General features: G+C 37.0%; 2 protein-coding genes across 2 annotated transcripts in view; both read left to right on the top strand.

Moving 5' to 3' along the window:
• The window catches only part of ATR (ATR serine/threonine kinase), a 114,472-nt gene extending 100,710 nt beyond the window's left edge, over nucleotides 1-13,762 (top strand). The window contains exons 41-47 of the mRNA XM_021069571.1: nucleotides 870-1,013; nucleotides 3,833-3,983; nucleotides 6,594-6,750; nucleotides 6,866-7,019; nucleotides 8,252-8,403; nucleotides 11,493-11,598; nucleotides 13,221-13,762. Of these exons, the coding sequence (XP_020925230.1) occupies nucleotides 870-1,013; nucleotides 3,833-3,983; nucleotides 6,594-6,750; nucleotides 6,866-7,019; nucleotides 8,252-8,403; nucleotides 11,493-11,598; nucleotides 13,221-13,394 (1,038 nt within the window). The 3' untranslated portion in view covers nucleotides 13,395-13,762. The remainder of the gene's footprint in view (nucleotides 1-869; nucleotides 1,014-3,832; nucleotides 3,984-6,593; nucleotides 6,751-6,865; nucleotides 7,020-8,251; nucleotides 8,404-11,492; nucleotides 11,599-13,220) is intronic.
• Nucleotides 14,780-26,381, top strand: part of XRN1 (5'-3' exoribonuclease 1) — a 110,688-nt gene continuing 99,086 nt past the window's right edge. The window contains 2 exon segments of the mRNA XM_005669915.3: nucleotides 14,780-14,949; nucleotides 25,617-25,849. Of these exon segments, the coding sequence (XP_005669972.2) occupies nucleotides 14,875-14,949; nucleotides 25,617-25,849 (308 nt within the window). The 5' untranslated portion in view covers nucleotides 14,780-14,874.

Raw genomic sequence — 26,381 nt, 5'->3', positions numbered from 1 at the left:
CCACAGCTGCAGCATCTCCGGATCCTTAACCCACTGTGCTGGGTCAGGAATTGAACTGCCACCTCCAGAGAGACAAGCCAGATCATTAACCCACTGCACCACAGCAGGAACTCCTCTCCTAGTATTTTGATTTTTCAGATGTTCATATTGCCTTAGTATGACTAAAATCTTTATTTTTTCTATAATTTGATTTTTTCATATTCATCTTTTGTCCTAAAAATGGAGAAGAGAAAGAGAACAAAGTACAATTTTTGTTTGTAGGGTGTATTTTGGGAGGTAGTGAAATTTTTGTTGTTACTATCTTAAATGATATAAGCACTTCTACGTAAATACTTTTGAAAACTCTTTATACTTCTTTGGTTCAGCTGCTTCTGTGGTCCAATTGAAACTTAGTTAATTTGAAACTATCTCAGGTTCTGCAGAAAGGTCTTAACAAATGTTTCAAAGATCTTTTAAAATGTGTCTCAGAGTTTCCTTCTGTGGCTCAGCAGTTGAGAACTCGACATGGTGTGGGTGAGGATGTAGATTGGATCCCTGGCCTCCCTCAGTGGGTTAAGGATCTGGCATTGCCACAAGCTGTGGTTTAGGTTGCAGACTAGCTTAGATCCCACATTGTGGTGGCTGTGGCATAGGCCAACAGCTGCAGCTCCAATTTAACCCCCAGCCCAGAACTTCCATATGCCACAGGTATGGCCATACAAAAAGAAAAAAATTAGAAAATGTCTATTTATGGGCAACCATTCTTTTCATAGATCATAGATAATTAAGATAAAATAATTAAAATAATAAATATGCTACATGTTATAGGTTTTTATGTTTTCCTTTTTATTATATTAGGTAACACAATATTTATAAAACTTGTCTTTTAGGTAGAAATTCTTGCTTCTCTTCAGAAACCAAAGAAAATCTCTTTAAAAGGATCTGATGGAAAGTTCTACATTATGATGTGTAAGCCAAAAGATGACTTGAGAAAGGATTGTAGACTAATGGAGTTCAATTCCTTGATTAATAAGGTTTGGATATAGTTTGCTTTTATTTTGAATTACCATAATTACTATCAATGAAATATTGGTAAATCTCTCTTAATTGGGATAAAATATCCATCACATAAAATTAACCATCTTAAGCATTCATAAGTGTTCCGTTCAATTTAGTGGCATTAAGTACATTCATATTGCTGTGCAACACCTCCCTCTAGCACTTTTTTTCATCTTCTAAAACTGAAACTCTGTTATCTATTAAACAGTAACTCCTTATTCCTTTTCCCTCCAGGTCCTGGTAACCACCTTTCTCCTTTGATGTCTCTATGAATTTGACTATTCTAGATACCTCATATATATGCAGTATTTGTACTTTTTTTACTGGCTTATTTCACTTAGCATTATATCTTCACGGTTCATCCATGTTATAGCATGTGTCAGAATTTCATTGCTTTATAAGGTTGAATAATATACAATTGTGTATGTACATCACATTTTGTTTATCCATTTACTCGTCAGTGGACACATGAGTTGCTCCCACTTTTTGGCTATTGTGAATAATGCTTCCATGAACGTAGATGTATGTATGGATACCTATTTGAGTCCCTGCTTTCAATCTTTTGGATATGTACCCTGAAGTGGAATTGCTGGTTTAACTTAATTTTTTTTTTTCGGTCTTTTTACCTTTTCTAGGGCTGCTCCCACGGCATATGGAGGTTCCCAGGCTAGGGGTCTAATCAGAGCTGTAGCCACTGGTCTACACCAGAGCCACCGTAACGAGGGATCCGAGCCGCGTCTGAGACCTACACCATAGCTCATGGCAACGCCGGATCCTTAACCCACTGAGCAAGGCCAGGGATCAAACCCACAACCCCATGGTTCCTAGTCAGATTCATTAATCACTGAGCCACGACAGGAACTCCCAGGTTTTACTTAATTTTTTAAAAATAAGTTATTTTTATTATATTGAGAAAATGTATGACATTAGCAGGGGAGAATATTTTCTATTTAATGTTTAACTTATATATAATATAATATGATATGATATAATTTTTTCTATCAGATTTATTTATGTTTTGTTTCCATACTAGAAAAAAAAAATGTTGGCGTCTAGTTTTAACAACATACTTATCAAAGGTGATCATTAGTATTTTTTTCAGTTCTATTGGTAAGTACTTGATATCTGTCTCAGAGATGATATGAGAATCCTCATTAGAGGGTTATTATAAATGTATGGTCTTAGGTATTTTGAATTATTCTCTAGCCATGTATTTAGAAGTGCATGTCATCTGTTTTTCCATTGGTAACAGATTAAACCATACTATGGAAATCTTATTTTTCTATACGCTTTTTGTTCTTTCTCTCTAACCCCCCCTACATGTTACTAGTACCTCTTTTATTAGCAGAAATAGTTGTGGATCTTTAACATAGAAAAGATATTGCAGCAAATGAGTTTGCTTTTTAAAAAAGGAGAATTATGGTTTGTGCTTAGTTTAACCAAAAGTAATTTAAAAATTAATACCACATTAAAAACCCATTTCAAAGGTATTATTAATGGAAGGGATATTTTTTATTTAAAATGTTGTTTCGTAAATTTGTAACTCAGTTCACTGATACTAAACCATTAGTATGTTTGTTCCAAAGCTCCCTGAATGTTTTTCTATTTAGGAGTATCAGGTGGCCTGGCTTTAATTTATAAACTTATCTTAATCAGCTTTGTTACCAGTTATTTCATTACTATTCCCCTACATTAATATGATCAAATAAAATAGCCTGATTGTGGAAAACTACAATCTCACTACATTGGTCTAGGAGGCCATATACTTATATATCTTTACATGTGACTCTAATGTGATACTATTTTGCTGACATTTATGGAGCCTATTTAATCCTAAAGTTTAAAATGTATTTTGGTCAATGATTGCATTTATTGAATTTCACAGCTTATAATCATACATGTTTGCTTAGTCTATTTATTTCATATAGTTCCAGAGTTAAACAAAATACTGTTTATCTTTACCTAGTATGATTTAGGATTTATCAGATGAGATATGAAAAGTTTGCTTCTGCTGGGAGATAATTTTTCAAATGAAGCTATAATATTAAACTCTATTAAGCTATAATATATAGCTTATAAGCTTATAATATAATATTAAGCTATAAATATTAAAAGAGTAAGAAATACATTTTGGGATATCATAAAACTCATACTTTTTTGTTTATATACTTTTTTAGATAAAATTAAATAGAATCCTCTGTATCTAAGGACCTAATGTTTCAGTAATATCTTGGAAGCAATTTTTAAGAAGTATTTTGTCATTGTTGGAGTTCCCGTCGTGGCGCCGTGGTTAACAAATCAGACTAGGAACCATGAGGTTGCGGGTTCGATCCCTGACCTTGCTCAGTGGGTTAAGGATCCGGTGTTGCTGTGAGCTGTGGTGTAGATCACAGATGCGGCTGAGATCCTGTGTTGCTATGGCTCTGGTGTAGGCCCGGTGGCTACAGCTCTGATTAAACCCCTAGCCTGGGATCTCCATATGTCACGGGAGCAGCCCTAGAAAAGACAAAAAAAAAAGTATTTTGTCATTGTTAAATATAGAAGTATAATGTTTTTGAACACGGTATTGTTGCATTAATAGTGAATAATTAAAAGAAGTACTTGTCAAAGGCGTTTGTAATAATTTGGATACTGACATAGTAGTTTCCTACTCTGAAGAATTATTCATCTACACTACATAGTAAGCTTTTATTGACATTCTTTTGCTATGAAATGAACACTCTTTAGATGTATTTGGCATAACATTTAGAAATTTTTAACTTTTAAGTTTATGTGGTTTTTTTTTTTTTAACAGTGCTTAAGGAAAGATGCAGAATCTCGTAGAAGAGAACTTCATATTCGAACATATGCAGTTATTCCACTGAATGATGAATGTGGAATTATTGAATGGGTTAACAACACTGCTGGCTTGAGACCTATTCTGACCAAACTATATAAGGAAAAGGGTACTAAAATTAATTTTAACAGTATAAATATATATATATAATAGTTGCTAACATGTAATGAAGGTGTAATTGTTACTAATATATGTTATTGTACATTTTTTTTGGTAGAAGCCATTATAAAATTTCTAGCTACTATATACAGAGGTACTTAAGTAATTTCCTCCTAAATTCCTTGTCCTATTTAAATTCTTTATCTTTATTCCAAAAAGATTTGAGGCAGCTTACAAATATATACATGAAAATTTGTTTTTCTGGGAGTTTTTGATTAGCATTTCTGAAACTGTTTTATGTGTTAACTAGACTTTAGCAAAGTAGATACATTGTGGCTAATGAGAACCAGTTTGGGAGTTCCTGCTATGGCACAGTGGGTTAATGATCCTGCTTGTCTCTGTGGAAGTGCTGGTTAAAACTCCTCCCCAACCCTGACCCAACTCAGTAGGTTAAGGATCCTGCTTTGCTGTTGCTATGGCATAGGTTGCAGATGCGCATGGATTCGATCCTTGGCCTGGGAACTTCCATATGCCCCAGGTGTAGCTTAAAAAAAAAAAAAAACTAGTTTGTTTACTTTTAGAAAAAGAAAAGGAAAAGGAAAGCTCCAGTGAAACCAAAAGTGTTACATTGGAATTGGAGTCCACATTGGTGTAGAATACTCCAATGAGTGAATGAATGAATGAATAAATAGGAAGGTAGGAACAGTTCTTCCTTACAGTAGAATTACAATGATTAAAGGTAGATGAAATTATGAAAATAGAAGATCACCAGTTAGCAAATACCATAATAAAAGTTGTTGCAGGCAATCATTATCAATGGATGCTGAAATTAGTTGGCAAAAATATAATGGAATATTGAGTCTCAAAGTATCTCTATAGTTATAAATTATTACTAATTACAGAGGGGGGAAAAGTAGTAACTTTATGGTGATGAAACAAAAATATAATTGATCAAAACTCCTTAAAAATATCTCTACCAGATTACCCTGTCGTGGCTCAGTGGTTAACAAATCCGACTAGGAACCACGAGGTTTCGGGTTCGATCCCTGGCCTTGCTCAGTGGGTTAAGGATCTGGTGTTGCAGTGAGCTATGGTGTAGGCCAGTGGCTACACCTCCAATTAGACCCCTAGCCTGGGAACCTCCATATGCCGTGGGTGCAGCCCTAGAAAAGACAAAAAAAATAAAAATATCTTGGAGTTCCCATCATGGCTCAGAAGAAACAAATCTGACTAGTATGCATGAGGACACAAGTTTGATCCCTGGCATTGCTCAGTGGATTAAGGATCCAGCATTGTGGTGAGCTGTGGTGTAGGTTGCAGACTCAACTCCAATCCTGTGTTTTTGTGGCTGTGGCGTACGCCAGCAGCTATAGCTCCAATTCGATCCCTAGTCTGGGAACCTTCATATGCTACGGCTTCAGACCTTAAAAAAAAACAAAAAACAAGAAATAAATAAAAGTGTCTTTAATGAAAGACAAAAACAGAAATTTCCCAAATTTGAGGATGTTAAGGAGATAGGGCAACTAAATGCAAAAGGGGGTCCTGGATTGGATATTGACCCAGAAAAACTATGGTAGGAGGATAATTGGTGAAAAATGAATAAAGTTAGTTAATACTATAAAACAGTAATTTCTTGGTCTAGGTAATTGTATTCTTTGGGGGGGGGTTGTTTTGTTTGTTTGTTTGTTTGTTTTTAATATATAGGGCCACACCTGTGCGTATGGGAGTTCCCAGGCTACGGGTCGAATCAGAGTTGCAGCTGCCAGCCACAGCCACACAGCAGTGTGGGATCCGAGCCACATCTGTGACTTATGCCACAGCTTGCGGCAACTCTAGAGCCTTATCAAACCCATGTCCTCATGGATACTAGTCAGGTTTGTACCCCACTGAGCCACAGCAGGAACTCCCAATTGCAGTCTGTTATGAAGAGATGAACATTAACAAAACCAGGATGATGACTATATGGAAACTCTTTGTACCATTTATACAACTTTTTGTAGGTCTAAAATTACTTCAAAATGAAAAGGCTTTGGGAGTTCCTGATGTGGCTCAGTGGTAATGAACCCGGCTAGTGTCCACGAGGATGCGGGTTTGATCCCTGGCCTCACTTGCTGGGTTAAGAATCCATTGTTGTCTTGAGCTGTGGTGTATGTTGGAGACGCAGCTTGGATCTGTCATTGCCGTGGCTGTGGTATGGGCCAGCAGCTGCAGCTCTGATTTGACCCCTAACTTGGGACTTCCATATGCCGTGGGTGCAGTTCTGAAAAGACCACAAAAAATATATGAATATGACCGTCTTTGAAAAGTGCAGAGGTGCTATTCACATTGGATTTATTCGAGTGGTATCTTCTGGTATGTGACTCTACACATTGGTTTTAGTTGGCATTAATTATCATCAAGAGGCTTTACTTTGGATAAGTATTAAGTGGAGATAATGTATTTATTATTTTAATATCAAAAGATAAGTTTACCTATGCATAGTTGAAATTTTTCCATTTATTCTTCCTTTTGAGTAACAATTTGAATAAAAGTAGACATTTCCTCTCCTATTTTCACCAAAAATATTTGCCCCTTTTCTCATTTGGCTTGTGTGATTAATAGAAATCACTCTACCTTGCAGGAGTTTATATGACAGGGAAGGAACTTCGCCAGTGTATGCTACCAAAATCAGCAGCTTTATCTGAAAAACTCAAAGTATTCCGAGAATTTCTTCTGCCCAGGCATCCTCCTGTTTTCCATGAGTGGTTTCTGAGAACATTCCCTGATCCTACATCATGGTAAGTTACCAAGAATGTAATATATTGTTATAGTTAGATTTTTTTAAAATATATTTTAGATGTATGTTGCCCCACATAATATAAGGATATTTGATAAGCATTGTGTTTCATTTAGGTACAGTAGCAGATCAGCATACTGTCGTTCCACTGCAGTTATGTCAATGGTTGGTTATATCCTGGGCCTTGGAGACCGTCATGGTGAAAACATTCTCTTTGATTCTTTGACTGGTGAATGTGTACATGTGGATTTCAACTGTCTCTTCAATAAGGTATATGATGTGACTTAGTTCAGTTAATTGTATGTTATCTCCTAATTTCCTTTCCTCAATGACTGTCCTTCCTAGACATCACTATTAGTAGCAATTAGAGTCACAGTTGCGTCACATAGTTTGTTGACTAGTTTCGATCAGCGGATTCCATGGCCCTCACAGTAAAGCAGCTTAAGTTGGAAAGAACTCAGAAGAGTAATACAATAAAACTAGCACACACTTGAACTCCAAAAGCATAGATCCAAGTTCTGACTTACTAGTTCTTAGGTATATGAACGTGGGGTGTTCATATGATATATGAATAGTTCATTTTACTGACACTCAGTTTTAGAGAAACAGAGTAGTTGAATGTGATTGTTTCCAAACCTGGCAGCATGTCAGAATCATCTAAGAATTTTTTTTTTTTTTTTAAGCAATACCTAGGAAACATCCCAGGAGATGCAGATTCTATAGGTCAAGAATAGGGCCGGGGACTAAAATTAAGGTGGTTACTCTCCTTAAAGCTCCCGTCCAGTTTACCAATATTATGATCCTGAAAGGCAGGCTAGTAATTAAACCCACCTTTTTCTGCAGCCCCACTCTCTATGAGTTGCCAGGTGCAGTCACAGGAAACCAAGAAAGGTCACAGACTCTACTGAAAACAAGTCAAAGATATAGCTGATATAGGTGAAATCATACAAGAGAGGAATTTAATGAAACTGACTGGAGGGATGAAAAAACTCTTAGAAAGGCAGGTTAGAGAATGGCAGAACATAAATGAACTGGGCTTCATTATACTACATGTTACATTCCCTGGCTGAGGGATTGTGAACATCTAAAACTTGGCCATTTCTTCTCCCCTCCTGTTTTAAAGTGAAATTCTTAAAAGAAAAATATGAGACTATTGTTTGTACTTTATATTATTCAAGGACATTAATGGAGTTAATGTAAGGCTAAATGTTGAGTGCTTAAATATTTCTCTATAGTGCTATTCATTGTAGTAATTCAGTGAAAAGTGAATCCATCCATCCTCTAGATCTTATCCAAGGAGTTCTGTTTCAGTTCCTCAAAAGCAAAGGTAGAGTCATATGGCTCCCTCATAATGTAACCCTGTAACATAAGTTGCAAATACAGATATTTTGAGGGTATAGTTTGCTCTGTGCTAAAAGTCTAGGCATGAAGTTCTAAATTTTTTGCACAAATATTTTTACATTCCAACATTTTTACTTTTTAATGAAATACATTCTTCAAAGGGAGAAACCTTTGAGGTCCCAGAAATTGTTCCATTTCGTCTGACTCATAATATGGTTAATGGAATGGGTCCTATGGGAACAGAAGGTCTTTTTCGAAGAGCTTGTGAAGTTACGATGAGACTGATGCGAGATCAGAGAGAACCTTTAATGAGGTAATCATCTATGTTTTTAACAGTAACCCAATGTGATTATTGATTCCCAAGTATGTTTTCTTTATAAAGAAGCCACTTTGTAGATATTTTTCAAAGAATAGCCTTTATTAAGATATTTTACATACTGTAAATCAACTATAATGGAAAAAATAAAAATCATATAAAAATATATACTTTACATACCATAAATACCTTCCATGCCACTTTTAACATATACACTACAGTGTTTTTAGTATATTCACAAGATTGTGTGATCATCACTGCTATCCAATTGTAAAACATTTGTATCAGTTCTAAAAAAAATTAGCAGTCACTCCCCAACTCTATTTCCCCACCATCTCCTAGCAACCACTAATCTCTGTCTCTGTGGATTTGCCTATTCTGGATATTTCATATATAAATGGAATTATACAATACATGGCCTTTTGTGTCTGTCTTCTTTCACTAGCATAATTTTTTTTTTTTTTTTTTGTCTTTTTGTCTTTTTTTGTTGTTGTTGTTGTTGCTATTTCTTGGGCCGCTCCCGCTGCATATGGAGGTTCCCAGGCTAGGGGTTGAATCGGAGCTGTAGCCACCGGCCTACGCCAGAGCCACAGCAACGCGGGATCCGAGCCGCGTCCGCGACTACACCACAGCTCACGGCAACGCCAGATCGTTAACCCACTGAGCAAGGGCAGTGACTGAACCCGCAACCTCATGGTTCCTAGTCGGATTCGTTAACCACTGCGCCACGACGGGAACTCCTCTCTAGCATAATGTTTTTAAGATTTATCAATGCTGAAGTGTGTCAGTACTTAATTCGTTTTTATTGCCAAATAATATTCCATGTGGATATACCACATTTTGTTTATCTGTTTACCAGCTAATGAACATTTGGATTGTTTCCACTTTTTAGGTATTGTTTCCTTCCTCTTTTTCTTTTTTTTTTTTTATCATGCCTATAGCACTTGGAAATTACTGGGCCCAGGATTGAACCTGAGTCACAGCAGTGACAACACTTAATCCTTAACCACTAGGCCACCAGGAAACTCCCACTTTTTGGCTATTGTGAATAGTGTACAAGTTTTATGTAGATATGTTTTCATTTCTCTTGGGTATACCTAGGATTAGAATTCTGGGTCCTATGTTAACTCTAAGCATAACATTTGAGGAACTTTCAAACTGTTTCCAAAGTAGATATGTATGTTACAGTCCTACTAGCAATATCTAAGTGTTCCTATTTCTCTCCATCTTTACCAAAACTTGTTATTGTCTGTCTTTTTTATTTTTCCCCTCTTAATGGGTGTGAAATTGTATCTTATTGTGGTTTTGTTTGCATTTCCCTAACGACCAATTATGTTGAGCATCTTTTCATGTGTTTACTGATCATTTGTATATCTTTGCACAAATATCTATTTAAATCCTTTGCCCGTTGTTAATTGGATTATTTGTATTTTGTTGAGTTGTAAGAGTTTTATACATATTCTAGATATAGACCCTTATGAATATATGATTTACAGGCATTTTCTCTGATATGAGAATTATCTTTTCACTTTCTTGATGATGCTTTTTTCTTCCATACCCACAGCATGCAGAAGGTCCTTGGCCAGGGATCGAGCCCACACCACAACAGTATCTCAAGCCACAGCAGTGACAATGCCAAATCCTTAACCTGCTGAACCTCCAGGGAACTCCTTTGAGAATGCCCTTTGAAACATAAAAGTTTTTACTTTTGATGAAATCCAATTTGTCTACTTTTGTCGTTGTTGTCATTTGTGCTTTTGGTGTCGTATCTAAGATACTATTGCATAATCCAAAGTCATGAAGAGTTACATGTATGTTTTAAGTGTTTTATAGTTTTATCTCTTATTTAGATCTTTGATCATTCAGTCATTTTGTATACCTAGAGTGAGATAGGGGTCTGTATTTTAAATGTGTATATTTAGTTGTCCCAGCACGATTTTTTTGAAAAGATTGTTTTTCTCTATCTAATTGTCTTAGCACTTTTGTTGTAAATCAGTTGACCATATATTTGTTTATTTCTGGATTCTCGGTTTTAGACATTAATCTTTATGTCTAACCTTATGCCAACAACACATTGTCTTGATAACTGTAACTTTGTAGGAAGTTTTGAAATCAGAACTGTGAATATTCCAACTTTTTCTTCTTTTTCAAGATTATTTGGCTGCTACGAGGCTCTTGCATTTCCATTGCATTTTAAGATCATTTTGTAAATTTCTGCAATAAGCCGGCCTGGATTTTGATAGGAATGGCACTGGATCTGTAAATCAATTTAGGGAGTATTGCCATCTTAAAAATATTAAATCTTCTAATCCATGAACATGGGATCTTTCCATTTATTTAAGTCATCTTCAATTTTGTTCAACGTTTTATAGTTATTAGTTTGCAAATCTTGTATTTAACTTTTTAAAGCAGTGTTCCTAAGTATTTTATTCCTTTTAATGCTATTCTAAATGAGACTTTCTTAATTTCATGTTTAGGTTGTTCATTGCTAGTGTACAGAAATATAACTAAATTTTTATATTGATCTTGTATCCTGCAACCTTACTTAACTCATTTATTACTTGTAATAGTTATTTTTATAGATACCTTAAGATTTTCTTTCTGTAAAAGCAGGTCTTCTGTAGATATAGTTGTACTTCTTTCCAGTCAGTCCAGTCTAATCACAATGCTTTTTCATTTTCTGGCCTAATTGCCCTAGCTAAATCAATGTCAAATAGACATGGTGAGATGTCTGTATCCTTGTCTTTTCCTAATCTTAGCGGCAAAGAAGTTGCTCTTTCACCATTCAATACGATGTTAGCTGTGAGAAGTAGTTTTTTAAAAGGACATTTAAAGCTCATTTATTCACTTTTTTATTTAAAATCTGTCTATGAGGCATTATGGTAGAATACATTGGTTAGTTAGACATAGGCAAAAGCAAATTCTCTGAAAGAGGAAATAGAGCATCTTCTGACTTAGTAATGTGTTTTTTAAGAGTATTACCATTAGCTTCTCATCTTTCACTTGCTCTTCACCTAAATGTTGACTTTAGAGTTCTTTTTACAAAGATAACATTGTATTATTACCATAATATTTGTTTCTTTTAGTGTCTTAAAGACTTTTCTACATGATCCTTTAGTGGAATGGAGTAAACCAGTGAAAGGGCATTCCAAAGCAACACTGAATGAAACGGGGGAAGTTGTCAATGAAAAGGTTAGTAGGTGTAGCTCAGTATGAGCTGATATATTTGTATATCTCTGCAAATGGGAATTGATTCTAAATACTGTTATTGACTGCCCATTGAATGCTCTGAAATCTAGTTCTCTAGTATAACAGTGCAACAAGTTTTCTTTACTGTCTATACTGATGTTAACATTATCATCATTTGTATAATAAAAAGAGTTCGCAACTTGCTTATGAAATGGAGCAGGAAAAACACAAATTGCTTGAATTTATAGAGTAGCAAATCTTGGCTTCAATATGTGGAATCCACACTTTATTAACATAGAAGTCCTTCATCCCTTGGTTTCCATGGTGGATAGGCCCCACCCTCTGTGTATGCCAAAATCCTGGGATGCACAAGTCCCTTAAATAAAATGGCATAGTATCTGCATATAACCTGTGTATATCATCCCATACACTTTAAATTATCTCTGGATTACTTATAATACCTAGTGCAATGTAAATGTCATGTAAATAGTTGTAAATACAGTGTAAATGCTAAGTAAATAGTTGCCCATGCATAGGAAATTCAAGTTTTCCTTTCTTGGATAACTTTTATCCTTATTTTCAGTCTGTGGTCAGTTGAATCCTAGATGCAGAGACCAGACTATATTAATTGAAGCCTCAAATTTTGTAGATAGTTATTTCAAATAAGTTAGAATATATTGAGGAATGTTTTTCTAATATCATTCTCATTTTTGCATTCTGATATAATTTCTTGATTGAAAGAAATTTGTAGAATTCCAAGTAGCTCACTTAGAACTCCCATTTGCATGTACTAATATAATGTAAATATTAGGGATTAGAGTATTGTTGCTATTATTAGATTTTTGTTGTTGTTGTTGTTTTGTTTTTTTAGGGCCACACCTGCAACATATGAGGTTCCCAGGCTAGGGGTCAAATCGGAGCTGTAGCTGCCAGCCTACGCCACCACCACAGCAACACAGGATCTGAACGATGTCTGCAACCTACATCACAGCTCACAGCAACACCAGATCCTTAACCCACTGAGCAAGGCCAGGGATCAAACCTGCATCCTCATGTATACTAGTCAGGTTCATTAACCACTGAGCCATGATGGAAACTCCCTAGAATATTACTATTTGGGGCAGGGGCTGCACCTGTGGTATGTGGAAGTTCCCAGGCTAGGGGTCGAAAGCCATATCTGCAACCTACACAACAGCTTGTGACAATGCGGGGTCATTAACCCACTGAGCATGACCAAGGATCAAACAGGCATCCTAACAGACATTATGTTGGGTTCCTAACCTGCTCAAATGTTTAAGCCCTAAACACTTTTCAGGGTAGATTTTTTTATATTATTATTTTTCTAGATTTCTAATGTGTAAGAGATTCCCTGCTATTTCACATAGTCCTGAAAAATGTCCAAACAGTTTATGTTAGATTAACATTGTAAGCCTCAGAAATCAGTATCTCAAGTTATTGTATTTGCTTCATTTCTTCTCTTTTGTCTGTATTTGCTCTTACAAAAGGGGTAATGATCAGTAAAATAGCATTGACATTTATTAAATCACAGAAAGGCAGTAATTCCAGTTCATAAACATCCATATATCATTAAGTCCTAATCCTTATGATTTTCAATTTCTTTTTAGGCTAAGACCCATGTACTTGACATCGAGCAGCGACTGCAAGGTGTAATCAAGACCCGAAATAGAGTGACAGGGTTGCCATTATCTATCGAAGGACATGTGCATTATCTTATACAAGAAGCTACTGATGAAAACTTACTATGCCAAATGTACCTTGGTTGGACCCCATATATGTGAAATGGAATTACTCCAAAGACTCTGTTAATAATCTAAATGTAATGTATTTGGTATTAATTTGTGGTTCTATCTATTCACTTCTAAAGTACAACATATGTTTATGTTCTCAGAGTAACTGATATTTCTCCCTGATTGTTAATAATATTTAAAATAATATATGTTAAGAAATAAACTGCTTTCTTAATATGTAGTGTGTATTATAACCAACCAGAGAAATGGAATATCATATGTTCTTATGCTCTGAAAAGATGTATTTGCAAGAAACAAGCCAGCCTAATTTCATTTTACAACTTTCACTGATTTTAAGTACTAGGATAAGGATTCATCTGAACAGCAAAAAATTATATTCAATAAATACTGTAGACAAAGCACTATGGTATATTTATGCACAGAGCTAGGTTCCTTGCTCTCTGGTAACTGTCTAGTTAGAGAGGTATAAATAGCACATCCTTAGGCTCACTTAATAAAACTGTTTTTTTTTTTTGTATAGTTGAAAATGTGGTGGAGGAAAAAAAACACATTAGCCAATTTGCGTGAATATCAAAACTATATAAATATTCTGTAATCTTGAAGATGCTGCCATGCCAAAAGTGTACTGGAATGCAGAATTCAGTGGTTTTGAGAAATAGCAATACTTAAAATTTCATGCGATTCTAAAATCTAAGAACTTTTTAATGTCATTAAATTTGGGGGCTACTATTGCAGAAGATTTTAAATAATTCATAATAATTACAAAGCAGGTTATTACATACAAATAAATGGAGAGCTTTTTATAACAAAGATAATTTCACTTAAATTCACATAGAATGCTGCCTTTTGTTAGAGCTGTAAGTGTGATGGGGAAAATATAGTAACCCAAGAAGTATAAATGTGAAAACTAAACATTACTTTCCTATCAAAGGCCCAATATTAAGAGTGAAGTAGGAAGCTGGGTGGGGGTGGAAGAGAGTTAAATTGTTTTTGGCAAATAACTTAGAAAAATTTTAAAAGAAACTCTGCTGTAGGTTTACAATGCGCGAAGAAAAAACAATTTCCCCTCACAGAAAAAAGTAAACCAAATAAATCACCAGACCTTTCCAAATGTGTGTTGAAAAGTAGTGAGAATGGTAATCGCAGGAGCCCGAAGCAGCCAGCACAAGACAGTGTTAAGCCGTCTCCGGAGGTTTTCACACCCTTCAAATCCACTTAGAGAGCGATCAACTGACGTTTTCAGAACTAAATTTAACACAAACGCTCAAAACCGCTTCCGCTTGCTTAGAGGTAACTACGCTAGCGGGGCGACGGCGGGTTAGAGCCGAGATAGACCCCGCCCCGGGATGCGGCCCGAATCCGGCCGCTCTAGCCACGGCGGGCGCTCTCTATGGTCGGGCGGGCGGTGTGTTGTCATCCGCGGAGCGACGGCCCGGAGGCGGCGGCGTAGGCCACGGCGGGGCGTTTGGTTTCGCTTTGGCCCTGACTGGAGTTAGTATTGACGGTCGAAATGGGAGTCCCTAAGTTTTACCGATGGATCTCTGAGAGATATCCCTGCCTCAGCGAAGTCGTGAAAGAGCATCAGGTGGGTGAGCAAGAGGGCTGTGGCTCGGGATGGCGGAGGACGTGGGGCGCCGCGGCCCTCCCTCCACCCTGGGACCCGGGCTCCCCAGCCTCCTCTTGCTCGTCGTCAGCTGGATGAGTGGCGAAGGGAGGGGAACAGAATGTTTGAGGACGCCCTGATGATCAGAGTGGGGGCGAAGACGCAGGTCGCCTTCCTGTGGGCAGAGTCGCGGGTATCGAGGCGGTTCTGACAGCTCCTGCCGGGGCAGGGCCTGTCGCGATTCCCCTTGATTTTCTCCCCCGGGGGCTGCAGGTTTCGTTTTCTTTATGGAGGTTTCGAAGCAGGAGTGGATGTCTTAGGACCTTCCCCCATCCCCTCCCAAAGCAACAGATCCACGTACAAACAATAATAACCACCTCCGCAGTTGAATCACCTTGTTTACTCAAGACCTGCATCCCGCCCCACCCCCAACGCCTAGACTTTTTTACGTGGCTGATGGTCCATATTTATGATACCTTTTGTTGTTCTTTTTCTATTACCGCAAGGACCATACGGCTCCCCTGTTCCAAAAAATACCTTTGGACGGGGCGGGGGCAGTTATTTGAAAGCTTCATGGCGCGGGGGGCGGGGGGAGACGAGGGGAGAGAGAAAGAAACATTGTTAGAGCATTCCTACTAGTAATACTAATATCCAGTGTATAGTGACCCCAGGGCATTGTTTATGTGCCGACTTCAAAAATGTAGTTTATATATTGGGGCTGCAGAAATAAATGGCAAGCAGACATCTATTAGGTAAAGTAGACTTTGGAACTAGTGTTTGGGAGTTTAAGTTTGGATACCTCTCATCCATTTTTTATTTTAAAGGAAAATAACCAGCTTTGAAATTTGTATAGCTAATTGAGTTAGTTGTGATGATAGCATTGTATTAATATGGGGGGAAATAATCCAGTGAACTCTGCTAAATTATTGTTTATTCTTTTTATTTTTATTATTTTTTGTTTATTCTTTTTAAAAAGTACTATAAGCATGAAGGTGGTTTAACTTCCAGAAAGGATTCTTTGTTGTTGGATTCTGATTGACTTGGTATATGAGGAAAAGCTTACCAAAAGTTCAAGAATGGTAGTTTGTCTTTAATTTACTCAAAACATGAGCTGAGTTAAATTTAGGGAAACATTTCTTTCCAAAAAAGAGGATAAAAGTGGTGACACCTGAATTGGGTTTTTTCCCTAGATCTTTCACTCAACAAATATTTGAGTACGTGCCATGCGTATCACTTTATCTCTAAGCTTAAAAAGTGTGTTTGCTATTAAGACTGACTTGATAGTACATAATCTCAGTAATATTTTTACTCTGTACTCTTTGGCACAGAATTTGGTTTGGTGTAAGGATCTTGGATTTTCTCTGTCTTGAAGCATTTTGTTACTGACAAAAATAAGTTAATTTTGTGATGTGAACATTAACAATAGGTTTAAAACTTGGTTCATTAAAGGGATGCCTTTCCAAAATGTTTGATTTTTGTCATTAATAGTGATAGAAAAAAAGCAAATATAAAGAGGTATCAGCTACTCTCTCAAGCAATGCTTAAAAGATGGTAATGCCTAAGTAAGTTACAGTGGTTCAAAAGCTAGTCCTTGGGGGGAGGGTTGGATGGAGGAGGGGGTTCTGGGAAGATGGTGGCAGTGGTAACACAGCATAGTTTTTTGTTTCTTTGACTCCTTATTTAAAAACAGAGGAGCTGGGGAGTTTCCATTGTGGCTCAGTGGTTAACAAATCCGACTGGGAACCATGAGGTTGCAGGTTCAATCCCTGGCTTTGCTCAGTGGGTTAAGGATCTGGCATTGCCATGAGCTGTGGTGTAGGTTGCAGACATGGCTCTGATCCGGCGTTGCTGTGGCTGTGGCGTAGGCCGGCGGCGGCTACAGCTTGGATTAGAACCCTAGCCTGGGAACCTCCATATGCCTCAGGAGCGGCCCTAGAAAAGGCAAAAACAAACAAACAAAAACAGAGGGACTAAATAGCAAAGTTTAAAATCCATAGAGCAATTACAACAAAACCATGTGACAGGATGTCCCCATGAACCCCAGGATACAAGTAAGTGAGGACAAACTACCAATAGCCTCTAGACCCAGTTGGTATTGGCATCTCTGCAAGAAGAATAAGGAAGCAGTGAGGCAACATCTGATGGACCTGAGAACAGAACTCCAGAATTTTCACTAAAAACCTATACAGGCCTATTCAATAGCAGTAGCTGAAACTGAGGGGATTTTAAAGGGCAGGAGCTGTGCAATTCCCTGTGAACCCTCAAAACTGACCTGCCAAGGCACCATTCTATAGCAGAGCCCACCCTAAGGAAAAACTGCTGGGAGCAAAATGAAATTTTATCAGGAAAGGGACAGGAGAAATAATAGAAGAACACTGAGATAAAAGTGGAAGAGGATTATTTACAGAGCTAAGGAATCTTAGAAAATGAGTCAAGCAATCCACCATATTTTCTTTAACATCCCCCAAAAATAGCAGAAGAGGGAGCTTTGTAAAATGAAAGCTTTCCTGAACCCCTCCTCATTCTAAAAGTTAAGGAAAATTAAATTTACATAAAAATGAACAATAGAAAAGTGTTCAGGTCAAATAGCATATAAAATTATTATGGTGGAAAGGAGGACAAAACAGCATTCCTGTAGATAACATTCCCACAGACAATAAAACTTTGCAGTAGAAACATGCACACAAAACAAACCAAACCTATATAACCTCCTATTTCCGGAAGAGATAAAAGGCACAAAGAAAATAATATGAGACATGAAAGGACAGCATGTATCAGATATAAAAACTCAGGAATAAGGTGACAGATGTAGAGAAAATTAGACATAAATGAAAAAAATTATTTCAGAAGTGAAGCCTAAAGTAGTAGTAGCAAGACAAAAGTAAATGCTGTCAAAAGAAAAAAATAGAAGGTAGAAATATGAGAAATTTTTAAAAGATAAAGTTTCAAGACAAGGTACTAATAAGAAAGATAGGCAAAGAAGACAAATAATAGGGCATCTGGGGAAAGGAAATCAAAGCATTATAACAGAACAAATATTAAACTATAATTAGGAGTTCCCATTGTGGCTCAGCAGGGTAAGTACACAACTTTATCTGTGAGAATGGGTTAAGGATCCAGCAGCTTTGCCACAAGTTGTGGCATAAGTTGCAGAGACTGCTTGTATCTGGTGTTTCCATGGCTGGACCCCTGGACCCCTGGACCAGGAAGTTCCATATGCCAGCAGGAATGGCCATTAAAAAAAAAAATTTGAAACTGTATTGAAAGACTCAAGAATATTGACTCAGATGACCAACATCAAGACATGTTCTGATAAAATTCCTGGATTTCAAAGAAAGAAAGTGAAGTTTCATCACCTAGGAGAAAGGAACATATGACTTGTAAGGGAAAGAAAATTAGGTTCCCATTCACAGTTTTTGACAGTAGTGCTTTATGCCTGAAGAAAATGGAGTGACGTAAGATAATTCAGCTGACTTTTGGGTTTTATAAAGCATAAGTGCTATCGGTGAAGGAGAAGTTAGGGAATATTGTTCTTTTGAGCACTTACTTGGGGGAATCTACTAGCGAATAAGCCTTAGACTATCAAAAGGACTAGAGGAATATTAACTAAGGACTAGTGGTGAACACTGAATATAGCCTGTAGAAAAAAAACAAAATTAAGCGTTAAGAGGGAGAAAGTTTAGTGTATAATGGCTATGTGCTCTGGCAATGTTAGATGGCACAAGTATAAAATAAATGGGGATAAGGGAGAATGGGAAAAGCTTATGTAAAAAAAAAATTACCATGAATCATATTGGTGGTGATACTGTTTTTTTAAACTGGTGTGTGATGTGATAAATGCCTAATTATAGGGTATTTTAATTCTGTTATCACTTGTATCCTTTTTTTTTTTTTTCTTTTTAGGGCTGCACCCATGGCATATGGAGATTCCCAGGCTAGGGGTTGAATTAGAGCTGTAGCTGCCAGCCTACACCACAGCTCACAGGCAACACTGGATCCTTAACTGAGAGACAAGGCCAGGGATTGAACCCTCATCCTCATGGATACTAGTTGGGTTGGTTAACCACTGAGCCACAACGGGAACTACATCTCTTGTATCCTTGAGAATCAAGGTTCTTGGTTTATAAGAAAGAGTTTAGAGATATAAAAGAGAAATTGTGAAGTAAAAGCTCTAGGCTAGAATTTGAATTGGAAGTATCAACATGAATTTAGAAATAAGCACGTACGTGCAGGCATGCACACACACAGAGGGTGCGCACACATAAATTTCCTAGCTTTGTCCCTCCATCCACAGAAAAGGCCTAGAAATAATGGCCAGTCCAATAGAAATTGCATTCTTAGTGCCTAGGTTATGGTTTTGAAATGCCATTACTCATTAAAAGAAATTAGGATTTCTTGGAAAAATGACTGATTCCAGGTCAGAGTCAGGAAGTGTTCTAGATGATCTTGGAAACTTGTCATACCAGAAAGCGAAGAAGCTACTAAAGACTGTTAGGACACGTCAAGGATTGAAGAGACAACTGGAAGAGGCTTGAAATGGCCCCAAATGGGACAGTTTGAGCTTCAGTAATTATAATCTAGTGGCTTAAAACTCATTGAATATGCTTAAATACTTGCATTCACAATGGTGCAGTTAAAAATGGTCTCTTTCCAAAGATGATAGACACAATTCCCAATCTTGAAAACCTTTCTTATACCACTGGGTAACCAAGAAGCAGAATGGTCCCTTTATAAAAGTATTCCAGCTAATAAAAAAGAACTGATAAAATAACACCATTTTTCAACCTAATGAATTAGTAGATATAGACTAAATACCAACAGTTGCTACTATTAGAAAAAAAGAAAAATGAGATAAATAGTAGGGCTTAACTTATTCTTATTTTAGAAAATTCTTTTGTTTTTTTGTTTTTTGTTTTTTCTACGGCCGAACCCGCAGCATATGGAGGTTCCCAGGCTAGGGGTCTAATCAGAGCTGTAACTTCTGGTCTGCATCACAGCCACAGCAGCGCAGGATCCGAGCCGTGTCTGCAACCTATACCACAGCTAACAGCAACACCGGATCCTTAACCCACTGAGCAAGGCCAGGGATTGAACCAGCAACCTCATGGTTCCTAGTTGGATTCGTTAACTACTGAGCCATGACAGGAACTCCCAGGAAATTCTTAAGATGGACCTTGTATACAAGATTTACATTGGTGTCTGAAGTTGTACACATCTAGAACTATTTTTGATGCCTAGTTCAAGTGGTCTAGCAATTTGGTAGAAGAATATTATGACAATATAAAGTTGTAGTTATTTCATAAATCTCTATTGACTATAAAACTTATGTACCATAGGATTGAGGAATACCTATATTTTGTGCAGTGTTATATTACTGTTAGCATATTTCTTGTTCAGTGGAGGGCTGGGAGTGAGGAAGGAGTTAAGTAAGTAAGTAAATAGAGGGAAAAGGGAGGGAGGGAGGGGAAGAAAAACAAAGCAAAACAAGTGCCTGGGTTTTTTTGTTTGTTTGTTTTTTAAGGCACTTTCCTTAAAGTTGAGGACAGTAGACTAGACCAGAATGTGGAGATTACAGAAAGATTATAAAATACAAAAACACCACCACCACCACCACCACCACCACCCAAAAATCCAAGAGGAAGTTGTACATATACTATGTGCTTAATCAATGTCCTGAGTTACTGGAGGTAGATGGGGAAAAGGAATGAAAACCTTTGACCAGTAATACTTACTCTAATAGAGCACAAATTGCCCATACACTACAGTCCAGTTTTCTTAGCAGGACCACTAAGGTTGTTGTGATGTGAAACTTTGTTATCTTTCCAGTGGCACCTGCCACTTTCCCACCCTTCCGTATGCTATGGTTCTCCTAACCTCATTTTCCAGAAGAATGCTTTTCATGCCACTGTGCCTTTGTTCCCTTAGTTCCAGCCTGAAAGACTTTTTCATCTCCATCTGGCAAACTCTTCCTCCTTTCAAGTCTACTCCTCAAGGAAGTCTTTGACTCCCTCATTCTTACTATACCAGGCCTTTCTTTATGTAGGAAGGTGCACTGTATCACTGCTGTTGATTTTCCTGCCTGTTTTCCTTCACGTTATTACACCTAAGGGCAAGAACTGTCTATTTCTTATGTGGTTTATTTCTTGTACAGTGTTTGGCACATAGTAGCTGTTCAGTTAATGTTTGCTGATTCATTAAAGGAGTAATATAAACAAAAGAAAAAGGGTAAGTTCTAATGAGGAACATACATATTCGATGAAAACTTTTAAACAAAAGTCACACAAATAAGATTATAAACTCTTAGAAGTTACACTTCTTAGAATATACACTTCTCTTCATGATTATAATCCAGTATGGTGCTATTATAATAGCTAAGATTTATTAAGCACTTGCCATATACTAGACACTGTTTTAAGTGATTTACATGCATTCACTTGTTTGGTCATAGCAGTCCTAGTATTATTATCTCTATTTTGTAGCTGAGAAAACTGAGTCACTAAAAGATTGAGTTACTCACCTATAGCACTTTACATAGCTAGTAAAGTAAGTGTTGGAATTTCAAACCAAGCAGAGTTGCTCTAAAGCAGTGTTTCTTCATATTTCTTTCATTATTGCCCCTGCTCTAGTTGGCACTTTCGATCTGTTTTTTTTTTTTTTCTGATCATCCCCCCCACCATGGAAAATTTAATACCACAGGTATACATCATGTAAAATTTGCCACCTTAACCTTTTTTTTTGTGGAGGGTGGTTTAGGGCCACACCTGCAGCATATGGAGGTTCCCAGGCTAGGGGACTAATTGGAGCTACACCACAGCCATGACAACGGAGGATCTGAGCTGTGTCTGCAACCTATACCACAGGTCACAGCAATGTTGGATCCTTAACCCAATGAGCGAAGCCAGGGATTGAACCTGCGACCTCATGTTTCCTAGTCGGGTTTGTTTCCACTGTGCCACGACGGGAACTCTGCCACCTTAACCATTTTTAAGTGTTCAGTAGGGCTAAGTGCATTCACATTGTTGTGCTAGAACCTATACCTTTAAAAAGACTCTTCTATGCATTTTGGTAAAAACTGTTTCTTGACAGTAGAAACCTAAATTTTCAAATTATAGGGAACACAAGCTTGCATTTCCATTTTCATGTGTTTGCTCTTGTGTAAGGAGTTTATCAGTTTTATCCTTTACTGTATTCATTTTGCTACTGTACTTACCGTATTTCCCAGCCACAGCACAATGTGTGGCACATAATAGGTTTTCAGTAAATATTGAATGAACGAATTTGTATTAGCTATAGTATATTATATAATCTATAAAACAGATATTAAAACAGTTTATTAGGATGTGTATAATATGTTTTTGTTTCATTTTGTTTTTATGGCCATACCTTCCGCATACAGAAGTTCCTGGGCTAGAGGTCAAATCAGAGCTGCAGCTGCAGACCTACGCCACAGCCACAGGTTAACACCAGATCCAAATGGAACCCGAGCCACATCTGTGACATATGCTGCAGCTTGTGGCAACAACGGATCTTTAACTCACTGAGCAAGGCCAGGGATCAAACCCACATCCTCACAGAGACAACACTGGGTCCTTAATCTGCTGAGCCATGACAGAAACTCCTAATGTGTTTTAAAATAGTGCATTTAAAGAAATGAATTGAAGCAACAAAACCTTAGGATTGTTTAAGATAAATAGCATTAAAGAAATGGAGAAAAAGTTCTTTTCTGAAAGGAAAACTATAGATTTTTTTCAGATTATAAAGGTAATATGTACTCATTATGTAAAAGTTCATGTAATACATAAAGATGTAAAAACTTACATAGTCTAGAGGAAAGAAAAGGCAATTGAAATTCCATCATTCAGGATTAACCACTAGTAACATCTTGATTCTTAATACTCCTAACTTTTCTATGCAGATACACATGTTGATAAATATTTTCTATAAATGGGATAATAATTTGCCTGCTGGTTTACAACCTACTTTTATCACTTGACCATATGTGTATGTATATTATATGCCAAATATGTATCTATATTGTACTTGTAATTACTTTGTAGTATTCCATTGTGTGAATGTACTATCATCAATTTTATTTATTGTTAGACATCATTTTCATTTTTTATTTTTCTTGATCATTACTGCCATGAATATTCTTGTGCTTATACCTTTGTGCACATTTCTTAGTATTTCTCAAGATAAATTTCCAATGGTAGGAGTTCCCGTTGTAGCGCAGTGGAAATGAATCCGATTAGGAACTGTGAGGTTGCAGGTTTGATCCCTGGCCTTGCTCAGTGGGTTAAGGATCCGGTGTTGCCATGAGCTGTGGTGTAGGTCGCAGTTGCAGCTCAGATCCTGCATTGCTGTGGCTGTAGTATAAGCCAGCAGTTATAGCTGCAATTGGACCCCTAGCCTGGGAACCTCCATGTGCTTCAGGTGCAGCCCTAAAAAGCAAAAAAAGAAGAAATACTTCTTATAGACTAGATTTCTATATGCACTTGAATTACTTCTAAACTATTTGGTTCAATCAAATTATTTTATAATTTTTTTTCTGGTCTTTTTAGGGCCACACTTGCGACATATGGAGGCTCCCAGGCTAGGGGTCGAAACAGAGCTGTAGCACCACAGCCACAACAGTGTCGCGTCCAAGCCACATCTGCGACCTTATTTAATTATTTAATACCCATATGAAAAACAAGAAATCCAATTTCAGAGTTTCCTAAATATTTTGGCATAATCTAAGCTTTTAAATTAATAAAACAAAATTAATTCTGTTTCAATGAAACTAAATATACAGTAAGGCTTTAAATCATTTGTAAAACCTTTTAAGGACCATGTCCTCATGGATACTAGTCAGATTCACTTCTGCTGAGCCAGGATTGGAGCTCCTATTTTATAGTTTAAAATATTGCAGGTTTTCCCTCCTTACTCTCCCTTTACTATGCTTCCTTGACTGTTTATTCTCTTAAGGAAACTTTGTAATCATTTTGTAAAGCACCCCCACCCCTGACAAAAAATAGCTGTTGAGATTTTGATTGAAGTCTTTAGACTACTTGAAACAAACAGTAAAATCTTGAGTGTACATTTAAGGCCTCATGATCACAGTTGTCATTTCATTTGAGCTTATTGCTCAGTAAGGGCATTTACATTTTGTGTGAGTGTTGCTTAATACAATCCTATATAAATGAGTGTTTTGTAAACATGTTTTATGGTGTTCTTTGATTCAAAGCCAAAACTTTTCACTCCTCAAACTCAAAGGCACGTCGTTTTCTCAATAATAAGAAAATGTAGGAGTTCCCATCATGGCGCAGTGGTTAACGAATCCGACTAGAACCATGAGGTATGGGTTCAATCCCTGGCCTTGCTCATTGGGTTAAGGATCTGGCGTTGCCATGAGCTGTGGTGTGGGTTGCAGACTCGGATCCCGAGTTGCTATGGCTCTGGCGTAGGCCGGCAGCTACAGCTCCGATTCGACCCCTAGCCTGGGAACCTCCATATGCCGAGGGAGCAGCCCTAGAAAAAGGCAAAAAGACAAAAAAAAAAAAAATAATAGAAAGAAAGAAAGAAAGAGAGAGAGAGAGAGAGAGAGAGAGAGAGAAAGAAAAGAAAGAAAGAAAGAAAGAAAGAAAGAAAGAAAGAAAGAAAGAAAGAAAGAAAGAAAGAAAGAAAAACAGAAAAGAAAATGTATTGTTATCTATACCTATGGTAAAATTTGAATAATTGTTTCAGAAGTAGTTTTTATTAAGTATATACAAGAAAGCCCATTATGTTTTTATGTTTGAAATTCAAAAACAATTCTTCAAAAGTAAGGCAGACTTTTCTCAAATTCCTTGATTATGCTAGATACTAAGTTGTGCCCATTTCAATTCCTCATTAGTGCATACTTGTCTCAGTAGTGTTCCTCTTACCTGCTTATAAACATTTAAGTAGAGGAAAAGTAAATCAGAGTCAGAACCATGAAGGCCTTTCTATAAAAGAGGATGCCTGTTAGCCAAAGTTTAGAAATTATTTAATACCCATATGAAAAACAAGAAATCCAATTTCAGAGTTTCCTAAATATTTTGGCATAATCTAAGCTTTTAAATTAATAAAACAAAATTAATTCTGTTTCAGTGAAACTAAATATACAATAAGGCTTTAAATCATTTGTAAAACCTTTTAAGGACCATGTACACAAACAGCTTTTTGATATAATAGGCATATTACCCATCTATAGAGGAAATTGAGGCTTTAAGGAGTTAATGTCAAATAGTAGGAAGAAAGGTAACTAATATTTTGAGTGCCGTATCAATTAAGTGCTTTATTTGGTGTTTTCCCAGGTTATCTTATTTTTAAATAAGTAGCTATTTCCTGACTAAATGTGATCAAGCTTTTGGTACATAACGTAACCACATAGGTTAGTGTGTCCAGCCCGTAGTGAATGCTTAACAAAAATTAGGCAATACTGAAAAAACAAAAAACTAAAAAAATAATGAACCACATAATATGTCTCTGTCTTACCAGCTCCTCTTGTTTGTTTACTTTCTTTGTTCAACTGTGATTAACTCAGCTTTTGTATAGGAATAGGTCCCTATATCCTGCTTTCTATTAGCTGCTGAGATATCTGTGGTTGACTATAATAATGATCCTGATCATTTTTCTTTGTTTTTTAGATTCCTGAATTTGATAACTTGTACCTGGATATGAATGGAATTATACATCAGTGTTCCCATCCTAATGATGATGATGTTCACTTCAGAATTTCAGATGATAAAATCTTTACTGATATTTTTCACTACTTGGAAGTGTTGTTTCGCATTATTAAACCTAGGAAAGTATTCTTCATGGCTGTTGATGGTGTGGCTCCTCGAGCAAAGATGAACCAGCAGCGTGGGAGGCGTTTTCGGTAAAACATTTATGGTTTATTTTATAATATTATTTAGATTAAGAACAGGTAGTTCTAGGAATTTATTCCCTTGCCTCTGATCCAGGGATTAAGAAGCTACCACCTGAACTGTTGGCTTCAAGAATTCATCACTTTAGTTACAGTTCAGCAATCAAGAAGCCGCAACTTTGTGTGGTAGCACCAGGGCCCCAGTGCACCTGCTATTTCCATACTGGAAAAAACAGATTGCCTATGCCTTGCTTCTCAGTGCCTATAAAGATGCTAAATATTGAGATCTCTTATGCTATTGATGAAACATACCCCTCCCACAACCCCAACTGTCATGCAGATTTCACCACACTTCCACCTTCCAAACCTTTTGTGGACGCATCTAACTAAAAAAAATTTAAGTCATATCCAGACGCCTAGCTGCAGGGAATCCTGAGGTTTTAATTTTTTTTGTATAGCTTTCGAACCTCTTCGGTATTGGAAGACAAACTGGGAGAAAGGAATGGATGTTGAGAGCCGATTCACAGTAACCACCACAAGCATT

Source organism: Sus scrofa, chromosome 13 (genome assembly GCF_000003025.6).
Source record: "Sus scrofa isolate TJ Tabasco breed Duroc chromosome 13, Sscrofa11.1, whole genome shotgun sequence".
Classification (NCBI taxonomy): Eukaryota; Metazoa; Chordata; class Mammalia; order Artiodactyla; family Suidae; genus Sus; species Sus scrofa.
Note: the sequence above shows the minus strand (reverse complement) of the source record. Positions and strands in the feature narration are given on the sequence as shown.